The sequence below is a fragment of the Triturus cristatus genome, chromosome 6 (assembly GCF_964204655.1).
Source record: "Triturus cristatus chromosome 6, aTriCri1.1, whole genome shotgun sequence".
Taxonomy (NCBI): Eukaryota; Metazoa; Chordata; class Amphibia; order Caudata; family Salamandridae; genus Triturus; species Triturus cristatus.
Genome location: NC_140589.1, coordinates 605,363,577 through 605,379,161, shown reverse-complemented (window position 1 = coordinate 605,379,161; position 15,585 = coordinate 605,363,577). Strand labels below are relative to the sequence as shown.

Sequence of the window (15,585 nt, the reverse complement as noted above, 5' to 3'; positions counted from 1 at the left end):
GGAGAAGCACGTCTCCGGGCTCTCGCCATCTTGAAGATGGGGAGCCCTACCCAATCAGTACTAGGCTACTGCCCACCTCCCACAGGAGAGAGGCAGGATAGGGGGTGTACCCACCCCAGGACAGGGACCCATTGGTTCCTGTCCTTCACCTACCTGTAACGCCCCTAAATCTAGTATTTACCGCCACCCTGAACCTTCCTTCCCCAGATTCCAGATTCCAAAATCCGAAGAAGAGCTAGAAGAAAGAAGACCTGCCCTGCAGCTGGTAAGAAGAGGAATTCTGATGGATACATCTGCCAGTGGATTCCTCACCTTGTGAATATCTCCTGCGCCAGCATTCCACTGAACTTTTTTCCCCCGCTCTCTACGTCGATGTGGACGTCATGCTTCGGCTCTGCTCGCGACTCCGTATGATGTCACAGGAGCCATAAGAGAGCCACGTCGGCGTGTTGACGTCGGTTCCCTTTTTTCTGCGCCGTCGACCCGTAGCGGTTTTCCAGCACTCTCCTGCTACTTTGTAGTCTTGTAGTGGTTATTGTTTCTGGATTCACCATGTCTTCGACGAGGAAGTCTGGTTTCCAACCTTGTAGGGAATGTGGGGTCACATGTCAATGACCGACCCCCATGAGGATTGTTTGTGGTGTCTTTCTTCTGACCACGGCGTGGAGGACTGTTCCAGCGGCAGAAGAATGAACCCCAAGGCCCTGAAGGAGAGAGGCCAAACTCATCATGGCCAAAGCAAAGAAGAAAAGAAGAGGTAGGAAGAAGCAGAAATCGAGGACGGAGTCGTCGACTTCGCACTCTTCGAAGTCGAAGAAACACAAGAAGAGGAAGCATAGCTCTCGACGCCGGTCTTCGAGGAGTAAGACTTCGAGATCGCCGTCGCCTCGACGTCAAAGTAAGGATGTTGTATCTCCTTCATCTCCTAGGAGATCTCCAGAGAGGTCGCCTTCGCCGAAGCGGACTCCGGCGCGGTCCCAGGCGCAGTCTCCGGCGCAGTCTCCGGCGCAGTCACCGGCGCCAGTGGAGTCTTCTGCTTCTGACGCTGAGCAGGAAAAAGAGAGAGCTTTCTCCAGGACCAGCTGTTCCTGCGGCGCCTAGTGAGGACACTTTGGCTCTGGTTCCGGGTACTCCTCGACCGGATTCGGAATCAATCCCTTATCTGCAGTTCCCGGCACCGGTTGCGGATTCAACGCATTTCCTTAATGCGATGTATGGGATTTTTCATCTGGCTGCCTTCCCATCCGGCGCACCATCTGGTCCCGTGGGTCCTATGGCATACACCTTGGGGGTGCCGCAGCATTATGCTCAGGCCCAGTTTATGCCATTTTTGCCGATGGCTCCTTCGTGGCAGTTTCTGGCACCGTCTGGTGATCCATCTAGACTTCGGCTGGAGCGGCCCTCTTCGGAGCCTTCCTCAACGCCGTTGCCGACTCCTTCGGCTCCGCGCCTGGCGCCGCCGACTCCACGTTCGGTTCCTCCGACTCCGCGTACGGCGACGCCGGTTCCTCGGATTCGTTCAAGGAGAGGGGCCCAGAGAGTCTTGGAAGAGGAGCGTTATAGGGAGGAAGTGGGAGAAGGTGAGGTGGACGCATCTTCTGATGACTTTCAGGGGAGGGGGAAATCATATCGCCCGACGCCCGAACCATGTTTATATTGACGGGCAAGAATATTTATTGTCTGTGTCCGGACATGTAGACATTAATCACGTTTTAATCACGTTAAAACAACAGGCTGTGGGCACTCTGGGGCTCACAGCCAATCCGAAGCTTGTAGAGAGCCTTTGGCGGCATCTGATTGGCTAGCAGCCCATGACTGGGCTCTAGCCAGTGATTGGCTGGGTGAGTGAAACGTCACTCAGCCTCTGCAAGCAGTAGTCCGTGGCCGCCACGAGGCTTGCAATAAGCATTCAGGTAAAATTAGCAGTTTTGCCCGCTTGAATTGTGTGTAAAGTGTGTGCTGCGATTTTTCTTTTCTTTTTATTTTTAGCAACCGTGCGTGGGTAAATTAATTAGTACAAAAGCCTAGGCCTGGCCCGCCTCGGCGCCTCCGATGAGGACGTCAAAAAAGCGCATCGCAAGCAGGCGCGCTGCGCGACCACCGCTTCATGGGGGAAACGCCCATTACAACTAATTCAGATTCACGCGCTGCCATCGCAACGCGGGTTTAACATCGCGGGTCCGGAGCCTTCATACCGCAGATGGAAACAGATCTGCAGATTAATGCTTTCAAAAGAGACATCCGTTGGTGACTTGCAATTTATAACTTAAAGTCCTAATATAGAATAGTGAACTATTAACTTTCAGCCCAGAACTGCATAAACACACGGACAGAAATGCATTACAAAATTGATTAATGTTGCAAAGAGGGTACATTTGGCGAAAAAACGATTCTTATTATTAAAGGAAGCTCCCAACTTTGCTGTTTCTTTTTCGATACAACTTACCGATTCGCAAGGAACGTAGGGCTCACGTCTGGCCAGCTGCAAAAGTGAGGGGGAAATGGCAGGAGGCAAGCTGGCTGACACCTTTAATATCCCACCCATACGTTTTTACAAGGGTGACGGTAAATTAGTACATTACGTATGGATTGAAATGTACGTATTTTGTGGGAATAAATACACAGACAAAAAAAATGGAAAAAAAGGGGAATAGAAATAAAAGAATTGCCGTCAGGGTTAAGGGGAGGTGGCGCAGGGGGGCAGGGACGCGATATCGCTTGACAAGTTTTCCTTTAGCATTATTATTGCACAGCATTCAATGGTTTACTGATTTTAATAAAGCAAAAATATATTAATGTTTCTCTGTCAGCCGAAGCCCTTAGGTTTGATGTGGAACGGGGGTAGGTAGGACAAGTGGATTTTACAGGACATGTAGATCTCAGTGGCATTTTGTCCCTTGGACAACTAGATTATTTGGAAAATTCCACTCCCCTGCAAGTGCATTACAGTTTGAGTATTTTTTTTAAAAATTACTAGACCTGCAGGTCCAATAATAATTTTTTGAGCCCTGTACTTTCAATGGGGATTCTCCGGTTTGAACAAACACTGCAGGCTCTGGCACGAAGATATTCTGGAGGCGGCCACCGGTTGGAGAGGTAAGTTGGAATGTCATGACTTCTAAAAGGAAAAAAAGTGCTAACATCCGGTCCCAACACTAGATGGCGATCTATGCGCAGCAAATGACTCTGCAGCTCTATATGCCAAGAACAGATGCATACTGGGTAAGTAGCATTTTCCTTACGCTACCTGCGGCACTGGCCCCAAGCTGTTCTCATGCTATCTTAATTCTATGTGCCAAGCCACTCGACTTCCTGATTAGCAAAGACTCCTGGCAATCTTAGATTCAAGGTTGCCACACACTCAACTAACGACTACGGGCCGGTTGGTGCTATCGCAAGACCAAGGGATAGCAGGTGTGCCAGCTGAGCTAAGAAAAGTAAAGTGAACATGCAATTGCGTCCGCTGACTATGTCCTGCAAGCATGAACACAGCTTTCATAGTTCATGGGGAGGAGCAATTCCAGTATCACTCCTGACTTCTTTGTCTGGGACTGTTAATGAGCATGACCGAAATTAATTCCTAGGGTGGGGAATTTACATTGCAAGTGAGTACCCTTTCCTTCCTTGGAGGCATTCCTTTTAGATCTATAAGTGTGCTTGAAGTAATGTAACTGTAACTTTTGTAAATGGAATGGCACTCTAATGCTTTTAACATCATTGGATGCAGAGGAGACACTAACATTGAGGTGAATAGTCTACACAGCACTAATGGATAAGACCGTTTTAGTACAACCATTTACTGAAGATTCTCAAGTGGCTAAATAGAGATACTGTATGTAACATGTTTTTACTACGTTATTGGCATATAAATTTATATTTTCTTTTTAGGTGAAAGTGCTGTTTGTACGCAACCTTGCTAATACAGTAACCGAAGAAATATTAGAAAAGGCATTTAGCCAATATGGCAAATTAGAAAGAGTTAAGAAATTGAAAGATTATGCCTTTATTCACTTTGATGAAAGAGATGGAGCAGTAAGGGTAAGTTTGCTAGCATATGTGACTCATGTGCAAGATCTGTAAATAAATAAATGGACCTAATCATTCTCCTGCTCGTTGTGTTAAGATACTATTAAATGTACTTTTTTGGTTGTATGAATTGCTGGTTACAAACTGATCTGGCGTCAGTTAGATGTAGGCACACCAATCTGGGGCTACTTTAATTGCCAGATGTAATTTTATTTGATAAGCACAAACTGCCCTTCTGTGACCCCCAAAGCACACCTGCAGCATACAAATTGATTACTGAATGACTCGACACATCACATTGGAATTTACTATTTGACATTTAGGTAATTTATAGAATCGGTGAGGTATATAGTATCTGTGAGGAAATGGAATGTGTTTATATGGTCTGTTGGTGAGACTTTACTGTAATACACTATCCACCTCCGTAGGACCAGTTAGGCTTTGTCAAACCTTAGCTCAACCCTGGGTAGCTTTGGCTTTGAGCAGTCCGGCTTCAACAAAGGAACAAGTGTAAAGCATTTATACAACACCACAAACTCAACTCTCAAATCTGTCAGCGATTTTTAAAAGAAAAATAGCTTATATTTTTATAAAAAATATTGACTCCAAAGTGAAAAACACACTGAAGGATTCTAGAGATTTGGATTTAGCAAGGAAGAATAAATCCAGACTTTTCAAGTAATTGCAAAGAAGCATTGGTAAATTCAGCAAATTTGACACTTTGAAAGCAGTTTTCTTAAAAAAGTTTCTAAGTTAGGCTTTGACAAAAAGTAGGTCGTGAGCTACTGGTAGCTCCCCACCTTCTTGTAAGTAGCTCTTGTGTGAAACAAACTTTACTAAATTAGACATCTTTGCTCAACAGAAATTTGTGTACTTACAGAATTCATTAGCTGAATTTCCAAAATATATTTAAAGATATTTGAGTTATAAATTGTGTGGCATTGGGGAGACTTGTCAGTTCGAGGCATGTGGGCTGCTGAATTCATATCTGCATAGATCGCCGCCTAGTGTTGGGTCCGGATGATTGCACATTGTTGTCCTGGAAGAGTCTTCGAAGTATCATGAGATAGGTGGCTCCTCCACTGGACTACAGTGCGCATGGGCATCCTCTCCATCCTTAGATTGTTTTTTTCCGCCGTTGGGTTCGGATGTGCTTATCTTAGCTCAAGTTAGGAAAATTCAGTTTAAGGCCAAAAGGCCTTTAGTTATCGTCGGTACTGTTCCCGTTCGGTATCGACTAGTTTCTTTAGTGCTTTAGCACCTTCTTCAAGCTTTTCGGATCCGCTTGGTTCGAACTTCGAACGACGACGGAATAGAGGACTCCCTTCAAAAGATGTCCTTTATGCCACGCGAAATACCCACACATCGACGTCCACCCTTTATGCAACAAATGTCTCTCACCGGATCACGATGAGTCGAAATGTATGGCCTGTGCCCGATTCCGCTCGAAGAAGACTCTCCGGAATCGACGGGCAGCGAGATTGGAGGCGCAGCCATCGCCACCTGCCCCAGCCAACATCTTTAGCACCGAAGACGAGGACGCCGAGAGCGTAGAAGACGTAGACTCCAGCCCCGCTTCCGAACACGACTCCCGATCGGAAGACGACGATGAGGTGATATTTCAGGGAGAAGAAGTCGTCGAAGAGGTAGGAGACTACAATGAGGCCCTTGGGGCCGAGGAAGATAGCTCCAGCGAAGAGCTAGGCCAACCCGTCTATACGGAGGCCGAAAAAATAAGTCGTTATAAGGCTCAGGTCGAGGGATCGCCTTCGGGCCTTACCCAAGATCAATCTCACTTTTCTTCGGCCCCGCCTCCAGGCCCGGCCTCGAACATTTCGCAAGAGCCATTATTATCGAAGATGACTGGATTCCCTTCACCGAAACCATCCATCGCACCAGTTCCATCGAAACCGAAAGTGAAACTGGTTGTGATCGGCTCGAAGGCCTCGAAGCCTTCCACTCCTTCGCCGGCAAAGGTCATCGGCTCCGACCGCGCAAAAAGGGATTTCGGTGCCGAGCTCACCGCAGCGGATACGGGTGCCGAGCCAAAGAAGAAGGCCCTCGGTCCACACAAGGCGCCTCGGCCTCTGGCACCGAAGACTACGGCCCAAACCACCAAAGTCAAGGTGGCCACCCCGTCTGCGTCGATGTCGAAGATGGCGGCGCCTGCCAAGTCATCGACTTCGACGATCGTCGATGCCTCCCTTCGGATCGATGACCCCATGACTGCAAAGAAGTCTGATGCCGCTTCGACGCCTACCGCCAAGGTGCCGATCGGTTCCAAGGAGCCATCTGCGTTCACCGTGCAACAGGTCTCGGCATCGTTGCAACGCATCAGAGAACGGGCAGCCCTCCACTCTACGTCTGGTCCCGACACGCACAAGGCTGCGAAGGCACACTCTGCGCCGGCCAACATCACGTTTGGGTTGCCGCCGCCCACGGAGCCGAAAATGTTTGAGATTCGGACACGTGTCCGCCAAACAGTCCCCATCCACTGGACAAACGGATTTCGAGCCTTCACAGCCACAATTTATCGACGCCAACACTGGTAGGTTGATGCTCGGCAAGCGGAAAATCACGCCAGAGAGGGGATTGGACTCCTACAAAATTCCTCTCAAACACAAATTGCCGGCAGGATCAGAGCCAGTGCTTCATGAACACTTTCAACCCTTCCATCAGGATCCACCGTCCTTTTCCTCCTACGCCTTCAGAGGCAGACGCAGTAGAGGACTATGTAGGGGATGATACCACCTACCCTGGGGATATCGATCCTGATGATCACTTGCAAGACCCAGATCAGGCATGGGATGACCCCACCGACCAGGGCACCGCACCAGATACCCATGACACGCAGCTTTATAACATAAAGACATCTCCCACAGAGGACACTGCTGCCTTTAATGCCCTCATAGAACGGGCTGCTGCCAATCATGGAGTAGAACTCCATTCTGACACTGTCGAAGAAGACTTCTTGGTGGACACTTTCGCCTCTTCTGAAAAAACTCAAATCTCTGCCCATGTTAAAAGAAGTTCTAAAACCTGCAAAATACATTTTTAAAGAAACAACCAGGGCACGGGTGCTGAACCCCAGGATCTAAAAGACATACAAGCCTGCACCCGGAGACCCTATGTACATTAGGGGTCAGTTACCTTTAGACTCCATGGTTGTTGCTAATGCTCGCAAGAGAGCCCACTCACAAACAACGGGTGATGCTCCTCCCCCAGACAAGGAGTCCAAAGTGCTGGAGACATCAGGCAAACGGATTGCAGCGCAAGCAGCAAACATCTGGCGCATTGCCAACACACAGGCACTCCTGGCCCGTTATGATAGGTCCCACTACGACACACTAGAATCACTACTACAACATTTGCCAGATGAATATAAAGAGGCAGCGGAGCTCCTTATCAGAGAGGGACAACTCCTTACCAATGCATCCATCAAGTGCGCACTGGATGCAGCCGAAACAGCGGCGAGGGCAATCAACACAAGCGTCATGTTGAGGAGGCACGCATGGTTGAGAATCTCAGGCTTAAAGCCTGAGTTCAGAACAATATCTTAAATCAACCGGTCAACCCAGACTATTTATTTGGCCCTGAAGTTGACACTACCCTCGAAAATTAAAAAAGAAACTGACACTGCGAAATCGGGGCTCTGCAGACGCAGCAGTTTCGTAGTGGCTCCTTTCGTCGCCCCGGGAATAGAGGAGCAGCTAGAGGTCAGGGGTCACAGCAGCAGTACACTAGAGGGAGCACACAAAGTAACTATGATAAAACCACCAGACATGGATACCGTGGCTCCAGCACCAAGGGCAGAGGACGTGGTTACGGCAACACCAGGTCCTCCCCCAAAAACAAACAGTGACGCCCTCTCCCTGCCCCCCCGACCACATAACACCTTTCGGGGGGAGACTCCAACAGTTCCTGCCAGCCTGGAAAAACATCACCACAGACAGGTGGGTCAGGGACATTATCCAGCACGGTTACTGTCTCGAATTAACGTCCACTCCACCCAACATACTGCCAAAGCACCGTCCTATGTCCGTAGAGCACTTGGCATTATTGCAGCAGGAAGTGCTAAGTATGCTGCAAAAAGGTGCAATAGAGGTCGTGCCCGTCAACCAACAGGGGACAGGGGTGTACTCTCTGTACTTCTTAATCCCAAAAAAGGACGGTTCGCTCAGACCTATACTAGACCTGAGACCCCTCAACCCCTACATTCTCTCAGAGCATTTCCATATGCTCACCCTACAGCAGGTTCTCCCGCTACTCAGTCAGGGAGACTTCCTAGCCACACTGGACCTAAAAGATGCGCATTTCCACATACCCATACACCCATCACACAGGAAATATCTCAGGTTCACTATTCAGGGGCATCACTATCGGTTCAAAGTTCTCCCCTTCGGAGTAACAACAGCACCCAGGGTCTTTACCAAGTGCCTAGCAACAGTAGCTGCACATCTACGGAGACAACACATTCACGTCTTCCCTTACCTGGACGACTGGCTTGTTCAGGCAGTCAGCCCAGCAATGTGCCAGCCACATGTCCCTCACCATTCACCTTCACAGTCTGGGATTCTCACTAAATTACCCAAAATCACATCTCCAACCCGCACATGTACGACAGTACCTGGGCGCGACCATAAACACTCTGGCAGCCACAGCTCAGCCAAATTTAGTGAGGATCAACAGCATGCAACTGCTGATCTCCAAGTTCAAACCTCAACACTCCCTTCCTGCGCGAGTGTTCATGCAGTTGATAGGCATGATGGCCTCCTGCATTTTCATAGTCCCGCACGCGAGACTACATATGCGCCCGCTTCAGAAGTGCTTAGCACGTCAATGGAATCAGGCTCACGGACAATTAAAAGACCTAGTGTTGGTGAGCGGTAGGGCATACAACTCTCTGCATTGGTGGAATCCACAAAACCTTTGCAAGGGCCGACCGTTCCAAGAGCCTGTTCCACAAATAATACTGACGGCGGACGCCTCTCTCCAGGGTTGGGGAACTCATGTACTCACTTACACAGTGCAGGGACTATGGACGACGCAACAAAAGAAGATGCACATCAACGTTCTGGAACTGATGGCAATCTTCCTAGCTATAAAGGCATTCAAAGTACACTTATGCAACAAAGTCGTGTTGATCCGGACGGACAACATGACTGCCATGTACTACATACAGAAGCAGGGAGGAACACACTCTCCACAGTTGTCTCATCTGGCTCAGAGCATGTGGAAGTGGGCCATTCAGAGGAACATATTCCTCATGGCGGAACACCTCCCGGGCAAGGACAACCAGATGGCGGATCTGCTCAGCAGACACAGCCACCAGATGCACGAGTGGGAGCTACATCCGTCAGTACTCCAACCGTACTTCTAACAGTGGGGTCAACCAGAGATAGACCTATTCGCCACAAACGAAAACGCAAAATGCCAATGCTTTGCCGCCAGGTTCCCACATCCGCAGTCTCAGGGCAATGCGATATGGATGAACTGGTCCGGCAGATTTGCGTACGCTTTTCCCCCAGCGCCATTGATACCGTTAGTGGCACGCAAACTGCGACAGCACTCACTAACACTCATCCTAGTTGCTCCCACATGGGCGCGCCAACCATGGTACACCACCTTTCTAGAACTTTCCGTGGTGCCGCATCAAAGGCTGCGGATCAAACCCGCACTTTTAACGCAGAACCATGGCGAAATTCAGCACCCAGATCCGCAACAGCTGAACCTGGCAATCTGGCTCCTGAGGTCTTAGAGTTTGGCTACCTCAACCTGCCACATGACTGTATGGATATCATCAAAGAAGCCAGGAGACCCACGACCAGAGCTTGCTATGCGGCTAAATGGAAGAGGTTTGTCAATTACTGCAACAACAATGACATTAACCCGCTGGACGCATCCATTCAAAACATCATCGGTTACCTCTTACACCTATACCGATGCAATCTGGCATACAACTCAATACGTATCCATTTAACCGCGATAGCGGCCTATCTTCAAAACAGGCAGCACCTCTGTGAGAAAGTGGCTCTGTATATACTGTTCCCTAATAGGTACAGGGTGTACAGAGTCCACAGTCCCCCAGAGGCTGATAGAGGTCAAAGTTAGGTATGACCTTACTCTCAAAAGTGGTAGCTTGTTCGAGCAGTAAGGCAGTACCAGAGGACAGTGTAAAGCATTTATTGTACACACTCAGCAAATGGTTTCACACACTCAATAACTGAACTCTAGGCCAATGGTTTATATATATAAAATATATGCTTGTTTTATTTTTAGAACCACAAAGGGGGTAAAAATATACTTTCTCAGAATGAGAGGTTGAATATAAATACTTTTGTCTTAAGCAATAAATTTGTGTAAACAGTCACAGTTGGTTGCAATAAACAATCCTATTTCCTAAACATAACAATGCATTGAGCTCAATGGTAAATTCAGGTTATTTGTAATAAATTACTTTTCAGATTACTTTTGGAATTCCAGGTCTGGCTCCTAGAACCAGCCTTGGGTCAGTATTCAGAATCAAGTGATGAAAGTCGACTTAATAACTGTAATGATTTTTAAATAATATTTAGCTATTTCAAAAGTTAGCACTTAGAAAATATTTCAAAGAAAACATTCAATGGATCTCTATGGCAAGAAATTCACTTTGCAGGTAGAGTACTTTATCGTTACTTTAGTAATCCAGGACTGGGTGCCTAGACCCAGGACTGGGGTCCTTATCAAAAGCAGGTAAGTAATTTCGTTTGCAGAATTGGTACGATTTTAAAAGAATATTTCAAATTTGTAAAAATAGACACTTAGAAGAAATTTCACAGAAAAGCAGACAATGGTTTCCTATGGGAGAAAAATGAGTTAGAGGTAAGTATAGTTGTGAACACTTTTCAGGGTCAGGGCTGGGCACCGAGATCCAGCACTGGGAGCTCACCTAGGAGCAGGTGAGTAAATTCGTTTTTGTCACTTGGCTGATTTTTGGTGAATTTTTGCAGTTTTGAAAAGTTCACACTTAGAAGATTTTTGAAGAAAAAGCCAGTCAATGTTACCCTATGAGGAAAATGAAGTTAGCGGTTTAAGGGTAAGTACTCGACTGGCAGTGTTGAAATTCCGGGCATGGACTCAGGGGTCCCCCAGTGTCAGGTAGGTACAGTTGGTTCACCCTCAGCGGTTTCAGGACGGCCGGGTGCAGAGAGAGTTAGGCCCAATGTTATCCTATGAGGGATAGGGGGGCCTTGGTTGGTGGCTGCTGTCTGGCAAGCCACGCGGCTGTGGGAGCTGGGCTCCTGGTCACTTACTCAGGGCAAGTGGGGAAGTAGGTTAGTGTAGAGGGCACTGCCAGGGCCACTCGGGCGGCTGGGTGCAGGGTGCTTTTGAGCCTTCGGGCGCTCAATGGAAATCAATGGGAATGTTCCGGTTTGGAAAAAGGCTGCAGGCTCGGGGACGAGGATGTTTCAGGTGCCACCACCACTTCGAGAGGTAAGTTGGGTAGTTGTAGGTTAGGTGGGTACCCCGGGATTGGGCACAGGGGGCCGCAGGGCGCCGGGTGCAGGGGTGCCTTTTGACGTCGGGAATCTTACCCTCTGGTTGATCGCGGTTGGGGTGGCACTTGGTTCTGAGGCTGCAGGCTTCTTCCGGGATGTCGAGGGGGGTCCTTGGGTGCCGGACTCGAGGTCACAGTCGCCGTGGGGTCGTCCTCAGGGTCTTTGTCCACTCCGGCACTGGCCAGGCTTGGCTGGTGCAGAGTGTGTTGGGTCCGCGGTCCCGGGCTGCTGCCAGGGGTTAAAAATAGGTTTATTGAGTAGAGCCTCTACTCATGGGAGTTCCAGGGGCTTAGAGCCAAAAGGTAGCCAGGTCCTCCGGGGTTGGTGAGGTTGCTGGCCACGAGAGATGCCGCGCTGGTGCAGGTTCAAGAGTCGACAGGCCGGTAGGGCTGGGGCCTAAGCAGTTGGTGTCTTCTTCTCTTTTTAGCAGCTGCAGGGCAGGTCTTTGTTCTTCTTGCTCTTCTTGTAATTTTCTATCTGGAATCTCAGGAAGGAAGGCTCAGGGTGCCCCTAAATACTAGATTTAGGGGCGTTACAGGTAGGTGAAGGCCAGGGACCAATGGGTCCTTGTCCTGGGGTGGGTACACCCCCTATCCTGCCTCTCTCCTGTGGGAGGGGGGCAGTAGCCTAATCCTGATAGGGTAGGGCCTCCCATCTTCAAGATGGCGAAAGCCCGGAGATGTGCTTCACCTCGCCTCCCCCACCTGAGGGGTGGGGTGGGCAGGCTGGCACATCCCCTGTCCTTGTATGGGGTTTCCGGCCAAGCTTCCCGCCAGAGTGGGGGGTTGCAGTGGCCTGGGAAAACTCCAAATGGCGGCCTGCCTTTGAAGCTTCCCTTTGCTCATCCTGGGGGAGGAGATTTCTCACCTCACCCAGGATGTGCATTGTTGCAGGCCCGGGAGAGCAGGGGCTCTCCCACCCAGGGGTCCAGCAACGTGTCTGCTGTGTGGCAGCCTGGGCAGCCTCAGAGCAGACGAGGATTGTAAGTTAGCTGTAAGGGGGCATCTCTAAGATGCCCTCTGGGGTGCTTAGTACATTAAATCCTACACTGGCATCAGTGTGGGGTCAATGTGCTGAGAAGTTTGATACCAAACTTCCCAGGCTTCAGTGGTGCCAATATGGTGCTGTGGAGCTCGTGTTTGACAAGCTCTCAGCACCATGCACTCTTAAATGACAGCACTGCACTTACAGTGCCCAGGAATGGACCCGGGTACTGTAGGGGCACAGGGCTCCTGCTCCTGTGCCCACACCATAGGCGTAATGCACCCAGCTAGAGGGGAGGCTGACATATGCCTTGGCAGTGTAGGTGATGGGCATGGTACACAGTGATGTGTGCCATGTCGACTCTTTGTTTTGTCCTGCACCCAGACACTCAGCCTGCAAGGCAGTGTGTGTGTAAGGGTACAGGGCCTCTGAGGGTGGCACAATGTGTGCTGCAGCCCTTAGAGGCCTTCCCTGGCCACAAGGCCCTGGGTACCTAGGGTACCATTTACTAGGGGCTGACATGTGGCTAGGGTTTGCCAATTTGGAGTTTGAGTGGTTTAAGAAAGGAACATAGGCCCTGGGCACCTGATTGGCAGGAACCCAGGGTACACTCAAAGTACATTCAGCAATTTAGCAAAAAGTGGGGGCATACCATGCAAGAAAGATGGCACTTTCTCACAATGGGCCATTCCACAAAACATCCATCTTCTAGCAGAACATCTCCGAGGAGTAAACAACCAGATTGCAGACCTATTGAGCAGACACAGTCAACAGATCCACGAATGGGAAATTCACCCAGAAGTCCTACTCCCATTCTTTCAAACATGGGGACACCCAGACATAGATCTGTTCGCCACAAAGGAAAACGCAAAATGCCCATCCTTCGCCGCCAGGTTCCCGCAGTCAAAGGGCAATGCGATATGGATGAACTGGTCAGGCAGATTTGCATATGCTTTTCCGCCAACCCCACTCATTCCATTAGTGGTACGCATACTAAAGCAACAGCCACTTACGATGATCCTAGTTGCTCCCACATGGGCACGACAACCATGGTACACAACACTCCTAGAACTCTCTGTAGTCCCTCATCAAAGACTACACCTCTCTCCAAAACAACTTACACAGAACCATGGCGAGATACAACACCCAGACCCCAATCAAATGAACCTAGCAATCTGGCTCCTGAAGTCTTAGAGTTCGGATACCTTAACCTGCCTCCTGATTGTATGAATATCATCAAAGAGGCAAGGCGTCCCACTACCAGAGCCTGTTACGCAAACAAATGGAAAAGATTTGTTATTTGCTGCCAAAATAATCAAATCAATCCACTAGACGCTTCTGTCCAAAACATAATTTGTTATCTACTACACTTACAAAGATGTAATCTAGCATATTCATCTATAAGATTACACCTAGCGGCTATTGCAGCATACGTCCAGAACAGACAACACGTGTCTCTTTTCTGAATACAACCCATTAAGGCATTTATGGAAGGGCTCAAAAGAATAATCCCTCCAAGAGTTCCACCTTCCCCAGTCTGGAATCTTAACATTGTACTAACTAGACTTATGGGTCCACCCTTTGAGCCTCTACATTCTTGCGAATTACAGTTCCTAACATGGAAGGTGGCATTTCTAATATCTATCACTTCACTCAGAAGAGTGAGTGAATTGCAGGCACTAACAATTCAAGAACTTTTCATGCAAATACATCAAAATAAGGTAGTTCTCAGAACAAACCCTAAATTCCTATCAAAGGTCATAACTAGTTTTCACATTAACCAATCAATTGAGTTACCGGTCTTTTTTCAAAAACCACTGTCAGTAGCTGAAAGAGCACTCCACACACTGGATGTCAGAAGGGCTCTACTCTACTACATAGACAGATCTAAACCATTTAGGAATACAAAACAATTGTTTGTGTCTTTCTGTCAACCTCATAAGGGTAACCCTGTTTCAAAGGCAGGGATAGCCAGATGGATGGAGGGCGCTAGGTGGCGCCAGACCAAGATGGCCGCACCGCTGTGAGGCTCTAGCAGCCTGGCCCGGTTATCTGGCATTTATTTGCTATTTCGCATGTTCCCCGTGTGTTACACTGCTTGGATCGAGGGGCGGAAGACGACGGCCAGCCTCGGGGCAAGTTTCGGCCCGATTGGAGGCGGGACAGAGGCGTGGCGGCCTCGGGAGGTCGGCAGGGAGTCGGACTGCGGACTGCTCTGGAGCTCTGAGGCGGGTGCTGAATTCAGGCTAGCTCGGCGCGGCCACAAGGTGAGAGGCCGCGGGCCGCTAGCTGCGCTGCTGTGAGTAGCGTGGGGCCGCTCAGAACTCGGATCGCTGCCGCGTCCCAGCCGCACCTGAAAACTTGGATAACTTGCTGGGTGAACCTGCATGAGCCTCTGAACTCTGTGTCCCTGCCTTGGCGAGCACCGTGGTGCGGCCGCGCCTTCCGCGCTGACGGGCGGACTGCTGGAGGATTGGCGGCGACTGCTGGTGGCGGCGGGGAGTGCGGGGCTGGTGAATGCGCCCTCGCTCCTGGCGGTGTGGGCCATTAGCATCTGTGCGTGCCTCCCCTGCCCGTCGCGGCGCTGTGGATGGCTGGACGACCGTCCTGAGATGCCTGCCGGCTGGATACGGAGCTTCCCCGCCCGTCGTGTGGCTGCTGTTGCCCCGGATGTGCGTGGGGGCGTCTGGTGCTGGGGGTGCAATTTGGGATGCTCAGCTGTGCGGCCGATGGACTGTTGGTACTGCCCTCGCCTCGGTGGGTCTAAGGTGGCATTGCTGGACGCGCTGACGGCCTCTGCTTGACTACCCTGCGGCCTACGCGTGCTCCCCGGCTGTCCCTCCGTCCGCTGGCTGGCGACCTGTGTGGCCCTGAAGGAGAGGATGTGGAGTGGGACAGATCGCTGGGCCTGCACCATACAGGAGGAAAACCGAGGGTCTGGCTTGGCGGTGAGTGTAGAGGCCGCCCCAGGGCACACTGGCCTGTGGCGGGGTACTGCCCCTGATCCCCCCCCCCCCCCGCTTGGATATTGGCGAGC

General features: G+C 49.9%; 1 protein-coding gene across 26 annotated transcripts in view; it reads left to right on the top strand.

Annotated features, from left to right (window-relative positions):
- The window catches only part of SYNCRIP (synaptotagmin binding cytoplasmic RNA interacting protein), a 509,168-nt gene that overhangs the window by 320,478 nt on the left and 173,105 nt on the right, over positions 1 to 15,585 (top strand). For all 26 annotated transcript variants that reach the window (XM_085611064.1, XM_085611075.1, XM_085611073.1 and 23 more), the window contains one exon: positions 3,889 to 4,038. In XM_085611064.1, coding sequence (XP_085467190.1) covers positions 3,889 to 4,038 — 150 coding nt within the window. The remainder of the gene's footprint in view (positions 1 to 3,888; positions 4,039 to 15,585) is intronic.